General features: G+C 38.5%; 1 protein-coding gene across 8 annotated transcripts in view; it reads left to right on the top strand.

The window, feature by feature from the left end:
* The window catches only part of SLC12A6 (solute carrier family 12 member 6), a 109566-nt gene that overhangs the window by 18239 nt on the left and 77737 nt on the right, over positions 1–13590 (top strand). Inside the window, exons 1-2 of one of the 8 annotated variants that reach the window (XM_063639064.1) lie at positions 2787–2805; positions 2899–2992. The exons of 6 other annotated variants lie outside the window; for them this stretch is intronic. Coding sequence is in view for 1 of the 2 variants with exons in the window: in XM_055278599.2 (XP_055134574.1) it covers positions 2875–2992 (118 nt within the window). In the remaining variant the exon portion in view is untranslated. Of the gene's footprint in view, positions 1–2263; positions 2993–13590 lie in introns of those variants that run through there. One more of the 8 variants, XM_055278599.2, reaches the window with a different exon arrangement.

Raw genomic sequence — 13590 nt, 5'->3', positions numbered from 1 at the left:
TGTGAGACCCTTTTCCATAGTGGTTGTACTAATTTATACCCCCAACAACAGTGTATGAAAGTTCTTTTTGTTCCACAGTCTTGCCAAATTTGGTGTTTTTGGTCTTATGAATTTTAGCCATCTTGGTGAGTGTAGTGATACCTCATTGTGATAGTGTATTGTACTTTACATAGCTATTTCTCACATCCCACCTTCTTTAATCACTCTCCATGCACATCACACACCTCAGCTTTACTAGTTTTCTCTCAGCTTTTTCTGTACTGCTTTAACTTTGCCTTCAATTTTCTATGCCCCTGCACTTTTATATAGTTCACCGTAGGAGAGAACCTGTGCAGCCAAACCAGTGCTATTAAGAACCAATGAAATAAAATTTAGGTGAGTGTACCTGAGTTTTCATTCTTTGAAACATACTCTATGTTGCCTACCTCAGGGCATTAGAGGTTTTAAAGTTGAGTTTCACCACTTACAATGGTGACTTAGGGCAAGTTTCTTAGTCTAATGTTTCTGTTTTTGTGCTGATTAAATGAGATCGTGATGTAAAGTTTCTAGTGCAATGCAGAGTACAAACTAGGTCTTTATTGCTTCCTTCTCTTTTAGAAGTGGTATATATTTGTAGGGTTTTCTTTTCCTTTATTTTATTTTGTTTTATTTATTTTTTTTGAGATGAGTCTTGCTCTGTCACCCAGGCTGGAGTGCAGTGATGTGATCTCGGCTCACTGTAAGCTCCACCTTCCAGGTTCATGCCATTCTCCTGTCTCAGCCTCCTCAGTAGCTGGAACTACAGCCTGGCTAAGATTTTTGTATTTTTAGTAGAGACGGGGTTTCACCATGTTAGCCAGGATGGTCTCGATCTCCTGACCACTTGATCCGCCCACCTTGGCCTCCCAAAGTGCTGGGATTGCAGGCATGAGCCACCTCTCCCAGCCTAGCTTTTCCTTTTAAAAAAAAAAAAAATGTTTATTCCAAAACAGGCCAGTATTCTTGCTAGCATAAATCAATTATCAACGTGATTGTGCTTTTATATTTACCTTCTTTTTTTTCTCTTTAATCCTCCTTCCCCCTACACTTCCTGGCCTCTAGTGACAACCATTCTACTTTCTATATTCATGAGATCCACATTTTTAGCTCCTACGTGTGAATGAAAATGTGATATTTGTCTCTCTATGCTTGGCTTATTTCACTTAACATAATGACCTCCAGTTCCATCCGTGTTGCTGCAAATGACGATTTCATTTTTACGGCTGAATAGTATTCCGTTGTATATATATTCCACATTTTCTTTATATACTCATGCATTGATGGGCACTTAAGTTGATTCCATATTTTGGCTGTTGTGAATAGTGCTGCAAGAAGTGGTATATAACTGAATGAATAAGAATTCAAAGCATCATTGCTTCAGTTAAATTTAGCACAACCTTACTTGTCAGACGGAAGGCATTCCCAATAACAGAGGCCTTATACTACATCATCAATATGGACATTACACAGAGCTCAATTTACTGAACTCCTCTACTAAGTACAGAGGTAGAACCTCATACTCTAAAGTCGTCAGCTGAGAACTTGATACAGTTGTCTGATAAAATATATCAAGAATTAAGTATGTTATTTTAAGGGTATGCTAAAGGAACTGTACACCACTTAAAAGGATTTTCTGGGACTTTTTTTTTCTTTGAAACAACCACTCTGTACAATACAAAAGTTCTAAACTCTTTAAACATATATATATATATTTTTTTTTTACTTTTTTTCCGGACAAGAGTCTTTCTCTGTCGCTCAGGCTGGAGTGCAGTGGCGCAATCTTGGCTCACTGCAATCTCCGCCTCCTGGATTCTAGGGATTCTCCTGTCTCAGCCTCCTGAGCAGCTGGGACTGCAGGCATGTGCCACCACGCCCAGCTAATTTTTGTATTTTTAGTAGAGATAGGGTTTCCCCATGTTGGCCAGGCTGGTCTTGAACTCCTGACCTCAGGTGATCCGCCCACCTTGGCCTCCCAAAGTGTTAGGATTACAGGTGTGAGCCACCGCGCACAGCCGTATCTTTCATATTTTAAGTTGATATAGTGCCAGTCTTTCTTTAAAGAGGACAGTATAAAAATGAACTGTTCGGCCGGGTGCGGTGGCTCACGCCTGTTAATCCTAGCGCTGCGGGAGGCCAAGGTGGGCAGATCATCTGAGGTCAGGAGTTTGAGACCAGCCTGACCAACATGGTGAGACCCTGTCTCTACTAAAAATACAAAAAAAAAAAAAAAAAAATTAGCTGGGCGTGGTGGCGCATGTCTGTAGTCCCAGCTACTCGGGAGGCTGAGGCAGGAGAATCGCTTGAACCCGGGAGGCGGAGGCTGCAGTGAGCTGAGATCGCACCACTGCACTCCAGGCTGGGCAACAGGGTGAGACCCTGTCTCAAAAAAAAAAAAAAAAAAAAGTGAACTATTCCTTAATCTTTCTTGTGTGAAATATGAGGGCAGAGGTTGAGATCATGACATGCAGATAAGAATGACAACTTCAGTGAAGGAAATAAAGGAGCAAGCGGTGGACAGTAGTTCACTGTGAATTCTGTCCAGTCTCCAGGTTTCGGCAGCTTTGGGAAAGCAGGCTAAACTGTTCTTGGAGTTCTTCAGGTTAACAACAATAAGCAAGGGTGGAGTGCTTAATCCTTTTAAGTGAATGATAAACACTGTGGAAGGCGTGTCTTCAAGCGCCCCACTCCCTCAGGGCTGTAGGTCATGTGAGCTTAAAGTACTTCCCGAATCCCCGCCACTGTCTCCTGTAGGCAGGGATCACTGTCTGAAAGGACAGCAAGGAAGAGGTAGGCAGGGAAAACTAACTGGCAGGAAGTTTAAATACAGAAAGAGCCAAGTATTATCTAACTATAACAATGCCACATTTTACTGTGACTAAGGTAGAGGACCCAGAGGAGGGGGCAGCGGCTTCGATCTCTCAAGAGCCTAGTTTAGCAGACATAAAAGCCCGGATTCAGGATTCAGATGAACCAGGTGAGTACGCAACTTGGGAGCTTTTGGAACCTATAAAATTTTTCATGAAAGAGGTAACTAGGATATCAAAATTCAAAATGCCTTCTTTAGGACAGAGAAAAGTGTTGTGGTTGAGGTGTTTTTCAGTTACTTGTTTCACTCCCCTGTATATCTGATAACTTCTCTTACTTTTCTCACACACTGGTTTGTTTTTCCCCACAGTGAGTTCTGTGTTCATTACCAACGGGTGAAACTGAATCAGTGGCAACGTTTGAAGAGTTTTCAAGCAGAAAGAAAGGCACATAAGTCAATTTATGTGGAATTTAGAATTCACTTTTTCCTCACAGTTTAGATTGTATCTGGAAAAGACTTTAAACCCAACGAGTGGATGACATTTAAACTTAGCAGTTTATATAATATTATATAAAGAGGGAGCATGGTTCAGTAGTTTTGTACCGTGGACTTTGACTGTACTTGTGATTTCTCAGGTTATTCAGTATTTTACCTCAATTTACCAGCTTAAACAATAATTCAATAGTGAATGGTCTAAGAATTTTTTAATGGCAGAACAAAAGTACAATAGATGGTCATTGTGGTGACCAGCATAGCATCAGGTTAAAAAAAGTATTTGATGAATGTGATTATCCCTTTTATTTTCTTTAAATGGTAACAGTTCACACTTGCTAGAGGAATTGTGGTTTTGAATTTTTAAACAAGCAATTAAATCTTTGTTAATATTATAGTATTAAATATAGTAATTTGAAGCCCCTTATTTTTCAAGTCTGTAAATTGTGAGCACCTTCTTTAGTTATATGAATTAAGAATAAGGAAATAAGCTTTCAAAATTACTTTTATTTTATTTATGTTTTTGGAGATGAAATCTTGTTCTGTCACCCAGGCTGGAATGCAGTGGGGTGATCTCGGCTTACTGCAACCTCCGCCTCTCGGGTTCAAGCAATTCTTTTGCCTCAGCCTCCCGAGTAGCTGGGATTACAGGTGCCTGCCACCACGCCCGGCTAATTTTTGTATTTTTAGTAGAGACAAGGTTTCACCTTTTTGGCCAGGCTAGTCTCAAACTCCTGACCTCAAGCGATCCCCCGCTTCTGCCTCCCAAAGTGCTGGGATTACAGGTGTGAGCCACTGCGTCTGGCCTCAGAGTTACTTTTAATCCCATGATTCTGTGATTCTCACTTTCCTTTATAGCATGTAACATTGCAATTCCTTGGTGTCAACAGTGGTTGGTTATCTTTTTCGTAAAACCATTCGAGAATTTTTATGAATCTTGTTTGAAGATACAAACTATTAAGGAAAACGTTCCTTTTGTTTTTTCCTTCTAGTGAGAGAATTTATTAGGGGAATATCAGAAAGAAGATTTTATGTAAACTCTTTGTCCCCAAGGTTATTTTCATTTTGCTGAATAGGATGATGAAAAGTGGAAAGCAAGTTTAATCTACTTTGAACTTGAATGTGATTCTCTACAACTCAACTGCAGCTCAATTAGGTTCTGTCTCAGGCCTGTGCATATTTATTTATTTACTTATTTTTTACTTAATCCCAAATGTGATAGTAAGGCTTATGTGTATTTGAAGCTGCACTTTCCTTGCTTATGTTTGCCACCCTTAGCGTTTAATCCCTTTAGGCTTTTGTCTTTGCTATTGTCTTCGTTAATTTCATAAGCTGCAAACGAAGTCCATCTGTACCTCATTTCATTTGTTTTTTAAATTTGCTTTCTCCACCACCTCTACTGTTTTTTATTATTTCATCTTTACTAGTCCCATTATGTTTGCAGAAATTTGCTTTCTTCACATTATAAGAGTGTTAAAATCATTCAATCTGTTAGCAACTACCTGTAAAAAGCCATAAAAATTTGATAGTACCCAACTTTGTAATGAGTGACATTATTAGGCTTAATTTATTTTCTTCCATAGTAATTGCTTTTAACAAGGAAGAAGTGACAGATATAATTGAAATTGAATTTGATAAGCATTTTTACTTTGGTGTTTTCCATAATAGCCCAGAAAATACCTACTTGAATAAACTATTGCTTAGCAAGTGAACAACTGCTGGTAGTATATTATCTAAATTGCACTTGCCTTTATGTAAGGTTAAATTCAAGGGTAGGAAGGAGGGAAATGTGTGTGAGAACAATCTAAAAATTGTTTGTTTTTTTAAACCTAGGAGTAAAATGTTTTTGAAGAGACATGATTTTTTGGAGCAGTTGCTTTTCATGCAGTGAGTTTTATCCCCTTGTTCTCCTAAGTTAAAAAAAAAAATCTTAAATTGGTCATGGTTTTTTCACAAGCACTTCCAACATTGGCCAGTTATATAACCAGTAGCCTTTTTCATTGTTTTTTCTTCTGAATTTGTATGGAGAGAAAAATATGTAGTGTCGTATAAATTGAACATATTTAGAATGTAAATCATCCTTTAAAATGTGTTTTTTAAATATGAGATTTATTTGAACGGGACAAATGAGGAATTTGAGATAAAATAGTGTGAATACAGATAATCTAATTTTTTGAAAAGGTACAGGTATACTTTGGAAATATTGTGGGCTCAGTTCCAGACCACTGCAATAAAATGAGTCACATGAATTTTTTTTTTTTTTTTTTTTTTTTGAGATGGTGTTCGCTCTGTTGCCAGGCTAGGGTGCAGTGGTGTGATCTCTGCTTGCTGCAACCTCTGCCTCCTGGGACTACAGGCACATGCCACCACACCTGGCTAATTTTTTGTATTTTTAGTAGAGATGGGGTTTCACCGTGTTAGCCAGGATGGTCTCCTGACTTCGTGATCCGCCTGCCTCAGTCTCCAAAAGTGCTGGGATTACAGGCGTGAGCCACTGCACCCGGCCTTCACATGAATTTTTGACTTCCCACTGCATGTAAAAATGATATTTATTTATACTATACTGTAGTCTGTTAAGTGTGCAATAGCATTATGTCTTTAGAAAACAATGTACATACCTTAATTTTAAAATTATTTTTATTTTTATTTTTTTAAAGACAGGGTTTTGCTATGTTACTCAGGCTGGACTCAAACTCTTGGGCTCAAGCAATCCTCCCCTCCTGCCTCAGCTTCCTAAGTAGCTTGGACTACAGGCATGTACTGCCATTCCTGGCTCTAAAAAATACTTTATTACCAAAAAATGCTAATGATCATCTGAGCCTTCAGTGAGTAATAATCTTTTTGCTGGTGGAGATGGAGAGTGTTGGCTCAATGGCTGCTGCAGGGTGGGCTGCTGAAGGTTGTGGTAACTGTGGCAATTTCTTAAAATAGAACAACAATGAAGTTTACTGCACGAATTGACTCTTTCTTTTATGAAAGATTTCTCTGTAGCATGCAATGTTGTTTGATAGCATATTACCCATAGAACTTCTTTCAAAATTAGAGTCAATCATCCAAACCTTGCTGCTTAGTTCATGGAATATTCTAAAATCTTTTGTTGCCATTTCACCAGTGTTCACAGCATCTTCATCAGCAGATTTCATGTCAAGAAACTTTCTTTGCTCAACCATAAGAAGCAACTCCTTATCCATTAAAGTTTTACCATGAAATTGCAGCAATTCAGTCACATCTTCAGGCTCCACTTCTAATTCTCGTACTCTTGCTATTTCCACCATATCTGCATTATTTCCTCCACTCAAGTCTTGAACCCCTGAAAGTCATACATGAGGGCTAGGATCTACTTCTTCCCAATGTTAGTGTTGATTTTTTTTTTTTTTTTTTAAGGCTAGTCAAGTGAAGGAGTAGGAGTGAGAGAAGGAACAAAGAAATCTGTAACTGGTTATGATCAGTTAGTTGTAAACACCATTGCACTCACCAGCCTAATGTTGATATTTTTACTTTTTCCCATGAATCACAAATGTTCTTAATGCCGTCTAGAATGGTGAATCATTTTCACTGTACTTTGCCCAGATCCATCAGAGGAAGCACTATCTATGGCAGCTACAGCTTTAGAAAATGTAGTTCATAAGTAATAAGACTTGGAAGTTGAAATAATTCCTTGATCCATAAGCTGCAGATGGATCAAAGATGCTGTTGTTGATGTTATCCTGGCAGGCATGAAAACAACATTGATCTCTTTGTACATCTCCATCGGAGCTCTTGAGTGACCAGTGCATTGTTGAAGAGCAGTAATATTTTTGAAAGAAATCTTTTTTTCTTGGGCAGTAGGTCTCAGCAGTGGGCTTAAAATACTCAGTAAACTGGCTGGGCTCGGTGGCTCACACCTGTATTCCCAGCACTTTGGGAGGCCAAGGTGGGTGGATCACCTGAGGTCAGGAGTTTGAGACCAGCTTGGCCAACATAACGAAACCCCGTCTCTACTAAAAATGCAAAAATTAACTGGGCGTGGTGGCACATGCCTGTAAATCCCAGCTACTTGTGAGGCTGAGACAGGAGGATCGCTTGAACCCAGGAGGCGGAGGTTGCAGTGAGCCAAGATCGGGCCACTGCACTCCAGCCTGAGCAACAGAGCAAGACTACGTCTCAAAAAAAAAAAAAAAAAATCAGTAAACCATGCTGTAAACAGATTAGCTGCTCTCCAGGCTTTTTCGTTCCACTGAGCATAGGCAGAGTAGATTTAGCATAAACCGGTTTTTTTTTTTTTTTTTTTCGTTTTTAAGAGACAGGAGTCTCACTATGTTGCCCAGCCAGCCTTGAACTCTTATGCTCAAGTGATTGTCCCATCTCAGCCTCCTAGTAGCTGAGACTGCAGATGTGCACCATTACACCTGGCTTGTTGTATAGTTCTTAAGGGTCTTAGGATTTTCAGAACAGTAAATGAGCATTGACTTTAACTTAAAGTCACCAGCTGCATTAGCCACTAACAAGAGAGGCAACCTGTCCTTTGAAGTGAGGCATTGTCTTGTCCTTTCTAGCTATGAAAGTCCTAAATGGCATCTTCTTCCAACATAAGACTGCTTCCTCTCCAGTGAAAGTTTGTTGTTTAGTGAAGCCACCTTCATCATTGATCATAGCTCAATCTTCTGGATAACTTGCTATAGCTTCTGTAAAAGCACTTGCTGCTTTACCTTGCATTTTTATGTTTTGGAGATGGCTTCTTTCCTTAAACCTCATGAACCAACTTCTGTTAGCTTCAAACTTTTATTTTGCACCCTCATCAACTCTCTTGGCCTTCATAGAATTGAAGAGAGTTAGGGTCTTGTTCTGGATTAGGTTTTTGCTTATTGGAATGTTGTGGCTGGTTTGATCTTCTATCCAGACCACTAAAACCTTCTCCATATCAGCAATAAGGTTGTTTAGCTTTCTTAACATTTATGTGTTCACTGGAATAGCACTTTTAATTTCCTTCAAGAACTGTTCCTTTGCATTCACAACTTGCTGTTTAGTGCAAGAGACCTAGGTTTTGGCCTGGCAGCTTTTAACATGCCTTTCTCACTGAGCTTAATCATTTCAAGCTTTTGATTGGAAGTGAGAGATGTCCAACATCTTTTCACTTGAAAACTTAGAGGCCATTGTGGGCTTATTAACTGGCCTAATTTCAGTATTGTTGTGTCTCAGTGAATAGGGAGGCCAGAGGAGAGGGAGAGAGAAAAGGAAGCAGCTGGTTGGTGGAGTGGTCAGAACACACACAACATTTATGGATTAAGTCTTCTGTGGGCACAGTACGTGGTACCCCAAAACAATTTCAATAGTAACAGCAATTTCAATAGCACAGATCATCATAAACAAGTATAGTAATAATGAAAAAGTTAGAAATATTGCAAGAATTACCAAAATGTGACAGACATGAAGTGAGCACATGCTATTGGAAAAACAGCACTAAAAAGACTTGCTTGACATAGGGTTGCCACAGACTTTCAATTTGTAAACAAACAAAAAACCCCAAAGTATCTGTGAAGCACCATAAAGCACAGCACAATAAAACAAGGTATGCCTGTATATTAGAACCCTGCTTAATTTCAAAACTCTGGGTTTCGAAGGGAAAAGCAGAAACTCGGACTTTCCTTACATCTTTCTTGACTGTTTTCTTCCTACCCATTCTGTTTTCTCAGCAGCCTGTGCTCAGAAACAGTACTTAACCACACACTGTATTATAATAATCTGTTTACTTGATTCTCTCCCCTGGTACACTGATTATAAGCTCCTTGAGGACCTCATCAGATCATTTTCGTATCTCCAGGTCCTAAGGTAAAAATCTGGCACATAATAAGCAACTCAGTGAATAAGACATACTCCCTGCCTTTTTTATTCACCAAACACATGTTCAGTATAAATATGTCAGGTATTGTACTTACTTTTTTCCTAAGGCTACAGAAGTATAAGATGTACGGGAGGATCCCCACCAAAGGCAGCAGAATGAGAGTCAGAGACTTCACTAAATCCCAGTCCTACTAATTATTACTAATTATTAGTGATAATTTGTTATTAATTATTACTTGAGTTACTTTTGCCAAGCTGTTTAACTTCTCAAGACCTACTTTCCTTCACTGATAAAACAGAGAATAGCAGCACCTGCTATACAGGGTGGTTGTGAGGATTACATGGGATTATGTACCATCTATAAAGCACTTAATACATATGTGGCAGCACTCAAAAATAAGAACTACCTTTAGTGGTTTAATAAGAAAAACAGATTTGGATAACAGATGATAGACAGAATAATAATATTAACTGGACAGGACCCTGGACAGGTATTTCAGAGGAAGGGACACAATTCTTGCAGGAAGGTTTAGAGGCAATGATAAACAAAAGGAACAATACAAAGGAATGAGAGCAGGGTATAGCACATGGGAAATAAAAGTTTAGGGCAGTTAGCACATTGGGCATGTGGTAAAGAGATAAGACATGAGGGAGAGAGGTAGATTGAGGCCATTTATGGAAGTGTTATTAATTTCATCCTTTCCCCACTCTGTGGGACAGTGAGTGGTTATTGCCTTTTTAGTGGTAATCTGAGGCTACTGAGTAAGTGACTTGCCTCAGGCCACATGGTGAGTAGCAGAGCCAATGTTCAACTTCTAAGTTCTTTGTGCTCTCCACTATACCATGATGCCAAATCCTAGCTTTTTACTAATAAGAAGAGATTACTTTATATCTTAATGTGTCTGAGCCACAGATTTTGATGTGAGCATTGTCAAAACTGTGATTTTTAAAAATAGGACCAGTATAACAAAGTTTTACTGATTATTGCATTTACTTAATCAGATATGAATTTCCATTCATTCATTTATTTAAATATTTATTTCCACTGCTTCACTTGGCTAGCCTAAAAATATATGTATTAAAAAATAAAAATAAATATTATGGTTAGTATTTTGGTGAAATAATTGTTTGAGATTTTCTCCCCTGTTCCTCAAATCTTATATTGCCTATGGATTAGGCAGATTTGAATTGATAAACTTGCCTTCACTGGACACAGATTGCCGTTTAGCTTTTCTCTCCTTTAAAATGAGGTTCTAAGGAAATTTTTAGAAATGGACCTATAGCACAATAGAGAGAGGAACCCGTACTGGTATTGAAGAGCATCACCAAACTAACTCACAAGTAATACAAATGGTAGGAGAGCAAACTATGAGACAAATTTCTATTAAATGGGGTTTAAATTTTATTGAGAATCCACAGGATGTTAGACTATTAACTAAATAATTGTTACCCATGAAAGCTTATGTTCTAAAAAAGGTGATTTGCCTGGGCTTGGTGGCTCATACCTGTAATGCCAGCACTGTGGGTGGCCAAGGTGGGCAGATCACTTGAGCCCAGGAGTTCAACACCAGCCTGGACACACACACACACACACACACACACACACACACACACACACAGATTAGCTGGGCGTGGTGGTGTGTGCCTGTAGTCCCAGCTACTCGGAAGGCTGAGGTGGGAGGATTGCTTGAACCCAGGAGGTGGAGGCTGCAGTAATCCGTAATCATGCCACTGCACTCTATCCTGGGCAACAAAGTGAGAAAGTGAGACCCTGTCTCAAAAAAAAAAATTATCTCTTTTTATTCACTAACATTAAAATAGATTGAAATAGACAACTAAAGAGCTTCTCTGTGTCAATAAAAATCTTTTCTATAGTGACTATTGAAAAACCTTTTATTTTCTAGTCCTTTTAACAATTCACGGGAGGCTTTTACCAGCCTAACGGAAATTTAGATCTGCACGCTTTAAAATCTCAGGGTCAAAACTTTATCCTTTTTTTAAGTTGGCTCTGTAAGGCATGTTTTCCTGCCTCCTTCCCCAACCTGCAGTATCCAGCCATTGTCAGAAAGACTAATACTTCTCTGAAATGTCTTCCCAATTCTTTTTACTGTATCTAAGACCTTAATATAAGAATACAAATTTGATTCCTTTCAGATTTTTACATCTTAAAACTTTGTTTAGATTGTGACCCTTCTTTCTCATATTACAATCTCAGACACTTTAATTTCTTATTTGAGCGCTGTTATCACCGGCTTTTTAGAATCTCTCGCTTCCAAAATTTTTCTAGCTTAGTATACCAACCTTCTGTGAACTGTCTGCTACTTTTGCCCCACAAGAGATACACCAGATTTCAACTGATTTAATTCTATAAAGATAAAAATTTCTATAAAATATGCATATTGCTTAATTTTTAAATTCTATAGTCAAAGCAATATTTAGTTTAGGAATATAAAAATATATTAAGTGTAATTTTAGTGTATTATAAAATATTCAAAAGATTTTTAAATTTCGGGCTGAATTTAGACATACGGCATAGGTTAACAAATTGATTATAAGCTGGTAAATTTAAAGAATCGAGAATTTCTTGCTTTGGCCAGGCTGAAAGAGGAAACAATTTTACCCAGAAAATGTCATCAACATTGCAATAAAAATACCAACTACCATTGTTGAGCATGGTGAGTAGCAGAGCCAGTGTTCAAACCAGGCACTGGTTTGTGGCTTATTTAATCCTCACAACAATCAGGACAGGTAACCATTATCACCATGTTAAAAATGAGGAAAGTGAGGTGCCAAAAAATTAAGCAGATAATTTAAGTGACAGATTTAGAATTCAAAATAAGGGCTGTGTAACTCTAAAGCCATTATTTTTCACCACACCACACTGTTTCTGCTTTAAACATATATGTAATTATTTGTGTTTTCTGAACTAGGCTGCTCTGTTTTTTCAGGAGTTACTAGTTCTTCTTAAGCTCTATTATCTTCATGGATTTAACAAAATTAATTGAAAGTTAACTGCTTCTTCTACCGTTTTGTTGTGGATTGCTTTTTTATTTGGCATAGAGTATTTACAAATGTAGAATATTCTTTTTTTTTCTTTTATTTTTTTTATTTTTTTTTATTTTTATTTATTTTTTTTTTTTGAGACGGAGTCTTGCTCTGTCGCCCAGGCTGGAGTGCAGTGGCGCAATCTCGGCTCACTGCAAGCTCCGCCTCCCGGGTTCACGCCATTCTCCTGCCTCAGCCTCCGAGTAGCTGGGACTACAGGCGCCCGCCACCGCGCCCGGCTAATTTTTTTTTTTGTATTTTTTAGTAGAGACGGGGTTTCACCGTGGTCTCGATCTCCTGACCTCGTGATCCGCCCGCCTCGGCCTCCCAAAGTGCTGGGATTACAAGCGTGAGCCACCGCGCCCGGCCACAAATGTAGAATATTCTTTCAAATGGCACTAAAAATTGAGAAATCCGAACTTGACTTAATCCAACAATCTGGTTTTTTTTTTTTTTTTTTTGGTCGGGGGGACAGTGTCTGGCTTCTTTGCTCAGGCTGAAGTGCAGTGGGGTGGTCTCGGCTCACTGCAGTCTCTGCCTCCCAGGTTCAAGCAATTCTCCTGTCTCAGACTCCAGAGCAGCTGGGATTACAGACATGCACCACCATGCCCGGCTAATTTTCATATTCTTAGTAGAGACAGGGTTTCACCATGTTGGCCAGGCTGGTCTTGAACTCCTGACCTCAAGTGATCCACCCACCTCGGTCTCCCAAAGTGCTGGGATTACAGGCATGAGCCACCATGCCCAACCTTTAATCCAACAATCTTTAGTAGCTCTCCACTCCTCACATTTCTAGGAAGATGCAGTTATCAGCGAGATAGAAATAAGACTTAACAATTCACAGGAGACTTGTACCAGTCTAACTAATGGAAATTTAGATCTGCATGCTTAAAGACTAAGGGTTAGTGATGGAAAAAAATGGGCATATGGAGCAAGTGAAATAATTGAATTTTAATATCACTGAAGGTATGTAGGATATTTTTAATATATTAAGAAAAATTATAATTCATTTTCATGGAAATGAAGCTGAGTAAAAACTAAATTCTTTCTAGAGAAAAATACTAATATAGGTAGAATATAGACATGGCAAAGATTAAATACGGTGCATAAATAACAAATGACTTTAATAAGTTCTAAAGCCTCATATGGTAAATTAGATCTCATTTATTTTCCTGTATTCTTTCCATCAACATGTAACTTTTTGTGACAAAAGATTCTGATGGTTATATTAGAAATAGTGAACCTATAGTAAAAGCCCTAAAAGTTGTCTCCATCTTCCCTTTCATTGCCTTCATTCATATTTTTTTCTTCATCTCAACTTTCTTCTCTTCTATTTCCTGCCTAGAGTAAAAACAGTTACATACACCCACATTCAGTTTCATTACTTCAAGACCAAGTTCATACTTATT

This window comes from Symphalangus syndactylus, chromosome 5 (assembly GCF_028878055.3).
Source record: "Symphalangus syndactylus isolate Jambi chromosome 5, NHGRI_mSymSyn1-v2.1_pri, whole genome shotgun sequence".
NCBI lineage: Eukaryota > Metazoa > Chordata > Mammalia > Primates > Hylobatidae > Symphalangus > Symphalangus syndactylus.
Note: the sequence above shows the minus strand (reverse complement) of the source record. Positions and strands in the feature narration are given on the sequence as shown.